The sequence below is a fragment of the Lissotriton helveticus genome, chromosome 6 (genome assembly GCF_964261635.1).
Source record: "Lissotriton helveticus chromosome 6, aLisHel1.1, whole genome shotgun sequence".
In the NCBI taxonomy this organism is placed as follows: domain Eukaryota; kingdom Metazoa; phylum Chordata; class Amphibia; order Caudata; family Salamandridae; genus Lissotriton; species Lissotriton helveticus.
In genome coordinates, this window is record NC_136067.1 from 159,264,294 (window position 1) to 159,278,539 (window position 14,246).

Below are 14,246 nucleotides of genomic sequence, written 5' to 3' on the forward strand. Positions count from 1 at the left end.
ATTGCTCACAGCTGGTTTCTCTTCTCGTCTACCTGCCCGCCCATAACTGCTCGCGCGCTGGCATTTTCTTGCTGGACATTGTTGCTACCTAGGATTGCCATCGTTGCGGGACTGCGAGGACCAGCAGCCCCGGTCATTGCTCACAGCTGGTTTCTCTTCCCGCCTACCTGCCCGCCCATAACTGCTCGGGGCCCCCGCTTTGCGGGGGCTGCTCGCTAGCAGTTTCTTGCTGGACATTGTTGCTACCTGGGATTGCCATCGTAGCGGGACTGCGAGGACCAGCAGCCCCGGTCATTGCTCGCAGCTGGTATCTCTTCCCGCCTACCTGCCCGCCCATACCTGCTCGCGGCCCCCGCTTCGCGGAAGCCGCTCGCTAGCATTTTCTTGCTGGACATTGTTGCTACCTGGGATTGCCATTGTTGCGGGACTGCGCGGACCAGCAGCCCCGGTCACTGCTCGCAGCTGGTTTCTCTTCCCGCCTACCTGCCCGCTGTATATAACTACGCCCACTTGACGCCCCGCGGGATGCGGAGGGTGTGCGCCGGGCAAAGCCCGGGACAAGGGCGGGGCCGTCTAAGGCCATCGTAGGCCGGCGGAGGCTGGGCTGGGCCACCTCCTTAACGTGTCGCCACCAAAAGTGAGACTTTTCGTTCATGAACTTCAGTACGTTTTATTGTTGTTCTGGGTAAGCCATTGTACTGCTGTTCTGTTGTTACCAACTTTCGGGTTATTTAAAAGACAAATTTCCTGAGCGTTTACAGAAATGGCGCTCCGCTCAGGGAAAGGGAGGAAGGCGGTGACAGGCACTATTGGGGGGACAATTACTGGCACTTTGGACCAATTTATAAATAGGGCTGCAGTAGTATTAGAACATGAAATAACCCTAACCGAAAAGAGATTATCACTAGAACCTCTATTTGCTAAGCGATCGTCACTGGGCACTATTATGGCGGCTGTAACACCAGAGCAGCTACCAATCCATCTATCCAATGGTGATAATCTGTTGGGAGCAAGTATAGAGTCTGCTGGGTCTGATGGGCTTATTGTTTGTGCTTCGGTTAATACTACTAAAGATAGCACATTACCTGCAGGAAATAGGCCCGCAGTAATGAGTACTCCCATTGCACCCATTGATCTAAGATCTAAAAAACGAACAACTGGCCAAGCAACGACTGGTAAAAGAAAGCGTGGGGGAGGTCCACAAAAGGGAAGATGCCCGAAAGTTATCAAAACAACGAACACAGGGGGGAATATGACAACACCCACACAATTGTTATCAACCTGTCCACCTCCTCGATTGCCCACTAAAGATCCAAATATTCTGATAACCCAGTCATTTCAGCGTCCCTCTTTAGCAACACAAATTCCAGAAGGCTTTTTGGAACAAGTAGAGCAGCTAATGAAGTCATTGATGCTACCCTTATTCGAAAGGATAAAACTAATAAATGAGAACCTGGGGAAGCTAGAAAGAGTTGTAACGGCTAACTTGCATATATTGGAAAAAGTCGCAGGCAGAATACAGAACCCTGGTCTTTTATCACAAAAAAGAATAGCTTCAGACACCAATAATATTATAATTGACACCCCCCTAGAAACAGTAAACAGATCGAATGGGCGACAAAAATCAACTTGCAATGAAGGTAGGACAGAGGTAGAAAGGGCAAAGCAAAATATTAGAGAAGGAGCAAAAGAGACTGGGAGGGATGTCGGAAAGGAGATTGTAACCTCTGAGCTGGTTGGAGAAATAACTAACAAAGAAAATGGAAGAATAGGCACAGAAGATGGAAAAATGAAGCACCCACGTATTGATTTACCGCCCGACTCAGCACCCTACACGGGGATACGGACAGGGGTTCCTGATCTTCATAATGATAAATTGGAACCCCATAGTGAATTGAAAAACAAGGTTATTGTTTGGCTTAACAATAATAGATCACTCCCGGGTTACATTAATGCTGAAATCCTACATGTTAGAAGGGTGAGCTGGTTAGGCCGTAGAATAAAGGAGCTAGGTGGAGACTGTATTATTGTGAATTTCAGAGATACCAGGGTGGTAAGGTATATCTGTGATTGGACAGGGCATAGAGGGGACGGTGGAATTCAAACCTTTGATCTGAGCTATTTTTACCCATGTACCGTTTTTGGCTCGTCTTTTTTGCCACTAAATACGAGAGAAATACAATTTAGAAGACCAAATACTGCATATAGCAATGAGTTTCGCATCCCATTTTTTAATCACTTTGACATGCTCCAAGAATTGGAGGGGGTGTATTGACTGGGGCGTAGTTATAATAGTGCCATTATTTTGGATCCTGTTACTGTAAATGAAAGCCTAACACAGGAAAAGGTAATTGAAGGAGGTGGAAACAGCTGGGTGGAACTAGGAATAGGTTCAAAGGCTTCTGATAAGGTTTGTGGTGGAATTATGGCGAACGGTGACAGTAACTTGAATGCACTAGTAGATGACAAAGCAGGTAACCCTGAACCTACTGTAGCGGAGGATGCTACAAACATAAAGGGAACTTGGTCAATTATATTTTGGAACATTGCGGGCCTCAAATCAAAACTCTCAAATTGTAACTGGGTGAACACGATCAAAGAGTATGATATTGTAAGCCTCCAAGAAACATGGACGATAGAGGCCTCGCATTTGTGCGGATTTAAGACTTTTCATTCACCGGCAATTGGCTCCCTATATGGTAGGGCCAAAGGGGGACAGTGTACCTATGTGTCCAACCTGTTTAAGTGTTGTAAGATCGAGATGGTCTTTAATAATCGGTACTATCATATCAGAATTGTTATCGATCGAGACCTACATATGACCCAAGTTAATTTTTATAATAATGTACTGGTGGACGTTATGGAACAAACATTTATAAGCCTGGGTAAAGACATTAAATGTCTGATGGAAGGGAGAGTGAAAGCAGTCTGTGTTATCTGGGGTGGGGACTTCAACAGCTCCTTGTGTAAACATGGGGAAAAGGGTACCTGTGGCCTAATGCTGGATAAGGCGACCAGCTTAAGCCATTTTGAACATACCACCTGTGGGAATCATTTAAATGAGATTATCTTTACCTGCGTTCTGGGCTCCGCGAACAGAATTGGTTGTAGCGATGTCCCATTTCGCCCAACTTTTCATGGTAGAGGTGCATATACCACCATAGATTTTGTACTGATTTCAGCTAGGTATGGCGGGGAGGTTCGAGCATTCGAATCCTTAGATAATCCTCTAAGTGATCACTTCCCCTTGAGCCTGGAGATTGTTAAATCGGGTAAAGATCTGCCCAAGATATGTGCACCAAGTAAGCAAGTACGGAATATAGCCCTCAGTCGGCAGAACGGCTACACTCTGAAATGGAGTAAAGTAGTACCTGAAGATTTCTTGATTACATTAATTAAGAAATGTAATTTTAGTATTAAAACCTGCCTTGATGATAATGCGGATGATTCGGTTGTTGTGACACATTTTAGAATTATTGCTGAACATATTAAAAACAGCCTTTGGGTAGAGACAAAATATTTTAAGGAGAATCCTTCGAGCTGGTTTGATACAGCTTGTACCAAGAGTTATACCAAACTTAAGCTTGCCTTAAACGCCCCTATTAGAGATATTAATCTCATAAAGGAGTTAAGAAAGGAGTATAAGAAAAACCTTAAGATGAGGAAAGATAATATCAAAAAGGAAGCATGGGACGCATTGTGTGAGGCATCCCAGAGCAAAGATTCGGCAGCCTTCTGGAAAGTAGTAAACGCGCCTCTTTTTACCGATAAAACAAAGGCCAGGGTAGAGACAGCTATTTCCGATACGGAGTGGGTTAAACACTATGAAGAAATGTATCATGCCAAAAGTGATCAGGACCAAGCCCTTATTGAGGACACCGTGAGGATTGAGATAGCACAGAACAGGATCAAACTGGAATTGGGTATTGCTCTGAGTGAAGTAAATGTGAGCATGAGAGATAGCGCCGGAGGTAAAGCTCCAGGCCCCGACGGCGTTCCAGTTGACCTTTATAAGAGCAACATGGATCTTTGGGGCCCGCTGCTTACCCAACTTTTCAATGCATCCTGCTCCCATGGTTTATTATCCTCATGGTGTGAGTCAATAATTGTTCCAATATTTAAAAAGGGCTATAGAGCGACCTGCCAATGCTATCGCCCTATCTCTCTTTTGGATTCTACCATTAAGATCTTTAGCCGAGTAATTTTAAATAGATTGCAATCTTGGGCTGATGAACGACTAATAATCAGCGATCTTCAATATGGCTTCAGGAAAGGTCTAGGCACCATTGACCAGTGTCTTAATTTGCACATACTATTAGAAAAATGCGCTAAAGCCAAGGGTGGTCACATGTTTTTAACATTCGTTGACTTAACGTCAGCTTTTGACTGCGTCACCCATTTTAAACTATGGCTGGTCCTCCGGAACCTAGGAGTGGATGAAAATATAACTAATTTTCTTAGGGAACTCTACTCACTGGCTACAGCTCGGGTTATGTATGGAAGAAATGGTGAATGTACTGATTTATTCACCATTGCGAGAGGAGTGCGGCAAGGCTGCGTCCTCGCTCCTTTTCTATTTACAATATATATCAACGATCTTGAAAAAACATTATTATAGGAGTGTAGGGACATGCCGCTTGTTGGCAAAAGGTCTGTTCCGGCACTCCTATATGCTGACGATGAAGTTTTGATGGCCAGGACACCGCTGGCCATGCAAACGGTGGTTAACACTTTTACAGGTTTTATGAACAACTTACACCTGAAAATCAACTGCATGAAAACTTTTAGCATGACATACGGCCTTGGGCAACATAAAAAGGATAACACAATATATGTTGGCTCAAGACCACTTGAGCATACCCCCACATTCCCATACCTTGGCGTACTGTTTGACCAAACAGGTCGATGGAATGATGCAACACAAACTAGAAGACTACTGTTTTGCAAATCTATCGTGGCCTTGAAAACATTTAGTAGAAGGATGGGCAAAAAAACAATTGGGGAATGTTTTAACCGTGTACAGAGCAACCTGCGTGGCAGTTGCTACATATGGTGCAGGGGTATGGGGTATGTAAATACAAAACCACTACAGGTGGTGGAGAACAACTTCTTAAAATTCCTCTTAGCAGTACCAGACAGTGTTTCAACTTATGTTAGTCACGCTGAGTTAGGGGTGCCCTATATTAAAGATATTATCAAAGTTGCTCCGGTTCTTCTGTGGCACAGGATCTGGTGAACTGAGGAATGCACGTTCAATCATTCTATTTTAAGGGACGCTATGAGCCTAGAAAACGTTGGTAAGGTGGCGTGGTTAACCTATGTAAGGATGTTTTTTTCAAAAATAGGGCATAGGGAGTACTATGAGTGTGTGTGACGTTTCTAGGAAAATCCTCAAAGATGTTTGCATGAGGTATTTGTGCGACCTTAGAACTAACACAAGAATGTCAAAGAAAACTGTGGTCGCACATCAATTAATAATGACCTCTGATTAACATGCAACCTTATATTAGATTCAAAATGAGTGATTTTGAAAGGTTTTTATTGACGCGCTTTAGATGAAACTCGTTATACAGATCCGTTAGCTTCCCTGTTATGAAAACTTGGTCTAAACAACTAATTAAGTGCCCTTGTGATGATTTGTCTGAACAGTCAGACATTCATATCCTCTTTTTCTGTAGATTTTATACAAATCCCAGGAAAAGATGGATTGTGCCCCTGTTGAAGATTATGGAATGTAATCAGTGTCGCCCTGCATTTCTAGAACTACAAAGACTGGATAATATTTTGGCTATTGCATCTTTTTCTGTATATTTTAAATTTGTTTTTAGATTTAGGAAAACGATCATCTAAATGAACTGAATCAGGACGGGCATATTTTATTCTTGTTTTAATTTAATTGTGTTATTTTTTTAATGGACATTTTGAAATGTGATGATTTATTTGTACTTTTATGGTTGTTTCTATTTGATAACCAAATAAAGTTAAACTTGACTTGAAGTAAAGGTGTGCAAATATGGGTAACATTTTCTCACAAAATGTTTAAAAATTCCATGAAGATTTCAAAATATGGATTAGCAATAAACATAATGTGGCTGGCCGGTATCTTGAGTCACTTTTTTTTGTCTTTTATCTGCATGTGCACCTTGTATAAAACAATCTAGCAAGAGACTAGTTTGAAGAAGAAAATGTCACTAGGCCAGACATACTATAAGACTCCTACACATGTGTACACTCAAGTAAAATAAAATAAAAAAGTGAATTTGTATATTGCAAGAAATGTTGTGACTGTCATGTAAAGTGAAACTCAGAAGAGTTTAGCCCTAAGTTAACATTCTGATATTGAGTTCCCAAAAGAGGACATGTAGTGTTCCATCCACAACCATCTGCGGCAGAACTTGTCCAACAATATTAATGCATGGAGTAGTGGCTCCTGTCAATATTAAGGGGCGCTCTGTGTTCAGGAATCCCAGATGGGAAATAAATAATGTACAGTTCACCTTGTGTGAAATGTGCCTTATTTCTATCTTATCTGGGATCCTTCTACAAAGAGCATATAGTGTAGACAGCTTTTGAAACCTTGAAAAAGTCAAAGCAGACGAAACACGTGTAGGTTGTACTAAAGAATTCAAATAAAACCTAAATCATACAAAATAATAATCAAAATGGACGTTATTCTTACTATTTTGTATAATTACCCAACACTGGTTTTCTCAACTTACAACACATATGATTACACATCTGCAAGAGCTAGTGTTGATTACTTTGTCATCAGAAAAGCATGATACATCTTGGGGGACAGCCCAGGTAATATTTATATACCTCAAGCTGAAAGTCTCAACAACAGACTCTGATCCTGTTCATACATTGATGACAACAATCAGTTCAATCTCTTGTCCATACATGGCCAAACTCTTCCACAGAGTAGACTTTCTCGCCACACCCTGAGCGCTATTGTAGACTTACCTTTTTATTATGTGCCAGAAATGGCTCAACATGCCTTATTTAGATCTACATGCGAAATACATGGTATTTAATAGCAGCAGGCGGTAACGGTATTACCCCGGCTTAAAGTTTTTTAATCAGTGCTAGCACCACCAGCTTTTTGCTGATAAAACATTGTACTTGCATCACACAGTTTTAATGATTTGCACGAAATGCCGACTTTAATTTAAATATGTAATAAAAGGAAAACAAATAGCATTACGTTACTACTCATTTTTAATGAGCTACTGTAACCGCAATGAGCCTCTAAGTGCATGCAGCAGAGATCTGAGTGCCACTTACCCATCATAAGTTTGAAGCTCGGCGGTGCCATTAGATTAGGCTACTAGTCTTCAAGATTGGTATTGTGATTAAAATTTGGCTAATGGCATTAGCTAATTTTCTGCAGTGCCACAAAGACACCTATGTGGCAGAATGTGCCATAGACCTACACTGTTATTCTTGCACATTGCATTCATCAGACCCTAAACCAAAGCTAATTTCAGTGAAGGTTAATAAAAATCAAGGTTTCAGTGCTGTACTTGTACAGTAATATACATGTGTGGCAAAATGATTAAATAATCAAGCAAATCCTTTTACACCAACCGAATCGGTCTTAAAATTGTCAAATGCACAGAAGGAAAAGGAGAGCCCAGTGGCACTTACATTAAGGTACTGGATGGGTTTGGTGACATTGAACTTGTCCACGGTGCTGATGACGATGGAAGGAGTGGTCAAGAAAAACAGCACAAAAGAAATAACAAGATTAATGGCGAACCACCGAAGCCACCAGATGGGTCCTTGTACTGAGAGGTTGCCCCTGATAAAAATGAAGAAACCATATAACACATTATTACTACAATCTTTCAAGACGACAGGTCTTTAAAAATGAGATTACATGTTTGAGGTCTCAAGGATTCTGAACAAACAAATTATAATGAAAGAATAACAGTACTTAAATGTATCAATCGTGATAGGCATCAGCCAAAGAATGGTGAGCTTTTAATATATCACTTATTCCTCAAAACGGTTGTGTCATGCCAGTTCTTAACTTCCTAAATTTGCTCCCTTTAGGAAGCAAAATGCTCAATCAAAACAGCCCGACTTACAATATTCCCACAAACACTGTTCTCATAGAATACAGATCCCTGGCCGAGAATACTTTCTCAGGATCAGGACAGTCAAGCATCTTAAGAGTGGGTGGAAATATTACTTGTGCCTCCTGATCTGAGCTAAGTAAGTTACTCAACTCCATACAGAAAATTCTACAATGCCAATGTTTCCCTAAATTGACCATCATCTCCAGTTTCAGCTCCCACCACCTGTACCTATGGCACCCAATTCAACGAGGAGTAGATAACTAACTTCAACTTAGCTTGTGATTTCTTTACCACTTTACTACTTATACGTTTATTCACCTCAAATGCATTCAATCCTAGGAACTCACTCTAAACCAAGGAATTGACATGAAATACCTAACATATAGGATATGGCATCAGTCATGGACTTTACATACAGCTGCCTCAATACCTCACACAAACTACTCCACCGGTTTCCAAGGTGCTTGTAGGAATCACTTACTATCTTGCTCTATAACGGATACAGATGTTATTGGAGGGATTGTGAGATATGTTTATCAATATGACTGTTATTGTTGGAAAACTCAATATATATATATTTTTTTATTAAAAATGCAAACAAATCATCTTTCTTTAAAGGTAAAGTTCCACCAGGAGGTTTTTTTGGCACTGAAAGTCCCCCAGTGTAAAATCTCAGAATCATCCAGCAATTTTAACTATTGACAGGCAGCATCTTCCTATTCTCCAACACATTCCAAGTGGAAAATAGGGACATACTATGGGGTGAATTCTCCACATCCAGTAACATGTATGTATTGGTATTTACATAGCACTGTACGTTGCTTGCAGGAATGGTTGATGATTCCATCATGTTAATCAGGTGGGGGTTACACAAATACAATTCAGACATTACACATGTAGGCAGAAAGAGATTAAGTGACCTGCCAAGAATCACATGATGTGGAGTCAAGTACCGAGGCCCAAATTTAAACCCGAATCACCAGGCCCCACAGTCAGAAGCTGTAGCTGCGAGGCCACATCAACACATGTCTTTCTTCCACCTGAATTGTGTCAGAGAACGGCGTACACATGATTTAAGGTTAGTGAAGGCCTTACTGAAGAATACACCTCTATGGTTCAGCATGTCTAATGAACAGTCGTTAGCACCTGTTTTGAGAGCATTCATTCATTCATCATGGAATGATCAGAGGCCTACTAGTCATTCCTCCATTCAGCCATCCTATCTGGACCACCCTGATCCATGCTAATGCTCAGATTACATCCATCATGGTCACTTGAAAACCAACACCCTCTAAGAGTAACAGAGCTGCAATTTCTTTTCTCAAGGCTTTCTCCTACAACAACTGTATCTTCTTTTAGCTTAGTGGTGGCTCCCAGCTGCCTACATGGCTTCAAACAAACACATCACTGTGTGATTTAAAAGAGAAAGCAGAACCATGGATGGTTTAGGCTCAAAATGTGAAATACATAATAATGATTCAATTTCTGAGGGAGACCCATCCGTGAGCCTAGACACCTTCTTGTGGGCGAGTTTGGCCCCATACAAAACCCTCCTATCATCACCGCATCTGATGCAAGCTATTGTTGCTTTTACGGCACTTATAAGACCAATCACAGCGGAGCTTTATGCCCTTCAATAGTCATAAAAAACCAGTGAACCCAGTCCAATGAGCACAAGCTTTTCATGAGGGGATGCCAGCCCTCCATACCAAGACCTTCCATAAACACCAGGCTCATCCCAGCTAAGAGAGACAGTGACTTGCATATCTCAGGGTTAGATTAGAGTAACATCTTAGTGGTTGCCCGACCTTTGGTTAAGACTAATTAAAGCACTTTCTTTCATAACTTTTTTGTGGTCTACGTAATTCACCCACAGTGGTGTGGGAATAGCAGCATAGTTTGCTGTGCCATAGGGACTCGGAATGCAGTCACTGAGGAGACCCAACAAGACCAAAACCGGGCGGAAGTTGCTCGAGGGACCATTCAAAAGGGAAATGGGCAGGAAAGTTCCTATGTTTGCACTAAGGAGTATATACGTGCCTAAGCGTACGTGTGTGTTGAGGAGCATGTATAGTGTCCGTGAGGTTATATATGCACATGTATGTGTATATATAAACATGACATGTGACAGACTTCGCTAGCACATGATGGTGTTTACTTACAGATGGTGGACACCTGTGGCACAACATGGCATTGACTGGCATAGGATATACTACATGGAACATCAATACATGAACTTGTGCGGGGGGGGGGGTATTGAATGGCTCATCAAGGTCACTTGGGCCACAACAGGGCATTAACTGGCATATGAAAGATACCTGGAACAGACCATGGCATGGATTGGCAAATGGGGATAACTGTGGCTTATCTCAGGATTCACTGGCATCTGGGGAATATCTCGGGAACATCACAGCATTAAGTGAAGTGGTAGTTGGGCCGCACCATGCCTACAATAGCTTGAGAGGGATACGTGGGGTAAAGAAAGGTACTGACCAGTTTGAAATGGGGGTTAAAACAAGATACTAACGAGCATGCATGGAAATACGTTTATAATACACCTCAGATGTGAGTACGCCTATGAATGAAAGATTGTACAGTTTAGTAGCATGTGTAAAATGTGATGCAAATATTAATATTGCATTATATTTTATGGTTTTGTAAATTAAATAAACTAACTCTTAGACTAAACTGACATTGCATAGGTCACCTGAGCATTGGTAACTTTGCCATCTGGGGGTACGAGTCACTGGCTTGCTTCATCGAAGAGGTTCCCTGGCACCTAGTGGCACTGACTAGCATGTGCAATAAACATGACATTAATTGACATTGATAGGTAAATGAGTACATAGTGGCACTAGATAGCAGGGGAACAGCGCAGCATACTATCAACTGACTGCGATGTTAGATAGAGGAGAATCTGGGCCACTAGCTGGCATATTGAGAGTTTCTGGAAACAGGATCAACCTGGATCCATCATGGCACTCAGTAGCTTATGTTGGGACACACAGGGGCACTTGGTAACACTGGCTAACTTATAATGGGTGACACCTTGGGTTGGGAGGGTAAGAGAGAGAAAGATAGGGAGTGTGTGTGTGTCTTACAATCTGAAGTTTGAGCACATGTATTTCTTTAGTAAAAGAATTGCAGTCAGGCATTTGGTGTTGCCTTACAAAGATGGCAATATTGTTGGGGACAAGAGTAGTGGCATTCTAAAAGCTCTCACACTGATGTTTGGGTACAAGGGTACTTTGTTGCTGCCGAGGTGGTTATGTCATGATTCATGGAATGGATGATCAATATCTTGTTACTGATTACATGTTACTAAAGTAAAAGACACACAAATGATGGAGAGAATGTGGAACAAATCAACCATTCACCCCCTGTCAAGAGATCTGGATTGCATCCATTGTTCTTTTGCTCATCATGCCACCCCAGTTTAGACCCAGCCATATGCAAATCAGTCTTGACCCTGTGCCCCATGGGAACAGTCCAGCCCGAACTGGCAAGCCAGGTCCTCCATGGACCACAAACAAGCATCCTGGGACGGGTTTTGGGATATCATCCCTCATCCGCCAGGCGAGTTGAATCCAGTGGCACAGTGATCCCAGGACCCACGTCTGGGCATACCCGATGCACTTATAGCAAGAAGGTAAAAGACACACAAATGATGGACAGAATACAGAACAACCAAGCATTCACCTCCAATCAATATTAGATTTGTTCAGCATTCCGTCCATCATCTTTTTGCATTCGTCACCCTAAGTGGGAAAGGTATGCCCAGATGTTGGTCCCTTGGTCACTATGCCATTGGATTCAAGTTAGCCAGGCTGAAGAGGGGTAATACCCCAAAACAGGTCCCAGAATGTGTGTTTTTGGTCCAGTAAGGACCTGGTCTGGCAGTTTGGTCTGGACTGTTCCCATGGGGAGCAGGGTCAAGACTGATTTGCATATAGCCGGGTCTAAACTGGTATAGCCTGGTGGCAAACAAATGATGGATTTAACCCAGATCTGTGACTTGGAGTGAATGTTTGATGTGTTCAACATTCCATCCATCATCTGTTCTTTTTGCATCCATGTTACTAAAAGCACCTGCTTCCTCAGCCCTGTGTCTGTGGCAATCACACTGACCTAAAACCACTGCTTGAAAGCATAAGATTAATCTAACCCGACCTGTTGTATAAGGCCTCAGGTTGCAAGATCTCTGCAATTTTTAGTTTACCAATATCTGTATTACCAAGCAGCACTGTGCATTTACTGGGAAAGAGTAGAAAGGGGAACACAGAAGAAGTGAAAACATAAGTGAAGGGAGATCATTATATTTTTTGACAAGTGATAAGATGCTCTATCAAATTGCTCCCCAGTATTAATTGTACTGCCCATTTACAAAACAAATATTAAAAAAGCTTTGCAAAATGTGCTGTAACATGCCAGATGGCTCCACCTTTTTAGATGATTTTTAGAAGGTAATGTGGACTGCACAAGGCATGCCTTTAGATGGAGGTGGGAGACAGGCAGGTCAAGCTTGATTGCTCTTTGCGAGCTGGACAGGGCTTTGATGCCCAAGTTGTTTCGAGGTACACCAGCTGCCACTGCTGTTTGGAGTAGGGTTGGCGAGGTGAGAATGACAGAAGAAGGGATTCCATTACAGTAATGGAGTAGTAGGGTAATGTCTTCTTTCAGCTGACACGCGGGTCTTAAGTTACCAAGATCAAGGACCAGGAATGTTTATTTCCCTCTGCTGAAAGGAGGGGAGGGCTGCACTACTCACCAGTATATATTTTCTGGATAGGTCGCGTAGGCCACAGACCAGCGGGAAGGGCAGAGCTCTTTGCTGTGGGTTGATTGCTTGAGTGCTCTACACGTGCATCCCTGGCACTGCAAGGCATTGAAATCACTCAAAATCCTGCAGAGGAGAGAAACACAAACATTATTCATGGAAGGAAGGAAAATGGATTGGTATGCACCGAGTAGTATTTTTTGCACTAAATGCACCTTTACTAATGTACTCTACCGAGCATCAAAATGATAATTAAGAATTATTTATAGAAAATTAAAAAACTCACCAAGTGAGTTAGGTAAAGAAACAATAATCCTTAGCACTTTGTACAACCGAAATATATTTTTTCACATTAGAATCATCATATATGGTCCTGGGGTGGTCAGTTCCTCACGACCCACGACACTCGCTATTGGGGATAACGGATGGGGTAGACGGGTCGCAGAACGATAAGACCTTCTTTAACACAGCTATGGTAGTTGCCAAGCGTGACATAACGGCAGCATGGAATTGTCCCGACTCACCAGCTCTGGGAAAGTGGCGCAAGGGTGTGGACTGGTGCGCGACACAAGAGAAAGCTCTATACGCGGCACGTGGATGCCGCAAGAAATATCGGAGGGTGTGGGGTAAATGGCTGGGCGCTGTTGAAGAATAAGTATTTAATTCGCTTTGTATCTGTGGTTGTACACTTCATGGGATGCAGTGTCGGGGTCATATGGAGTTCGATGATGTACCTGATTATCTACTAGCCGTGATTTTGCTGATTTGTTTTGTCTGTGTTAAAATTCAATAAAATTTGGATATCAAAAAGAAGAATCATCATATATTCACAATATTGTTTACAAAAAAGGAGGATTTGCTCAGCTGGTGTGCTTCATTCCTAGGCCCGGGTGCTGAACTCCGCTACATTTGCGGAGTTTTCTGCACTCCTGCAGCTCGCGGAGTGCAGAAAGCTCTGCTCCTCCTAGTGCAGGTGAGTTTTTTCCCCACTTGCACTCGCCAACGGTAAGTTGGTGATCCCAAGCCGCCGCTCAGGTAGAAATTCTACCCGAGCAGCAGGAAGATCAGCGCGAACGGCAGTTCACACTGTACTCTGTCACTTGCGGAATGCCACTGAGTTTTTTTGTCACTTTGCGGAGGCCTATTCATTCCCAACTGGTGGTCATTAATAGAATTTGTAAGGACAGAACACACTGATGCACCATTGAGTAGTAGATCTCAACAACCTTACATTTGCTGCATCTGCACAGCTTTCACTGAGCTCCTGGACACCCGCTAAGATTAAAGCAAAAGGAGTTACACACAGCGGAATAGAGTTTGAGTTGGTATCACGATCACAGGTGAGTTAGAGGTGGTAGCCAGGAGTTTATACTGGCAGAATGTTTCCT

At 42.5% G+C, this 14,246-nt stretch overlaps 1 protein-coding gene across 1 annotated transcript in view; it reads right to left on the reverse strand.

Annotated features, from left to right (window-relative positions):
- TMEM63A (transmembrane protein 63A) overlaps positions 1–14,246 on the reverse strand; it is a 399,225-nt gene that overhangs the window by 68,718 nt on the left and 316,261 nt on the right. Inside the window, exons 13-14 of the mRNA XM_078647542.1 lie at positions 12,850–12,984; positions 7,648–7,801 (exon numbers count right to left, since the gene is read on the reverse strand). Coding sequence (XP_078503668.1) covers positions 7,648–7,801; positions 12,850–12,984 — 289 coding nt within the window. The remainder of the gene's footprint in view (positions 1–7,647; positions 7,802–12,849; positions 12,985–14,246) is intronic.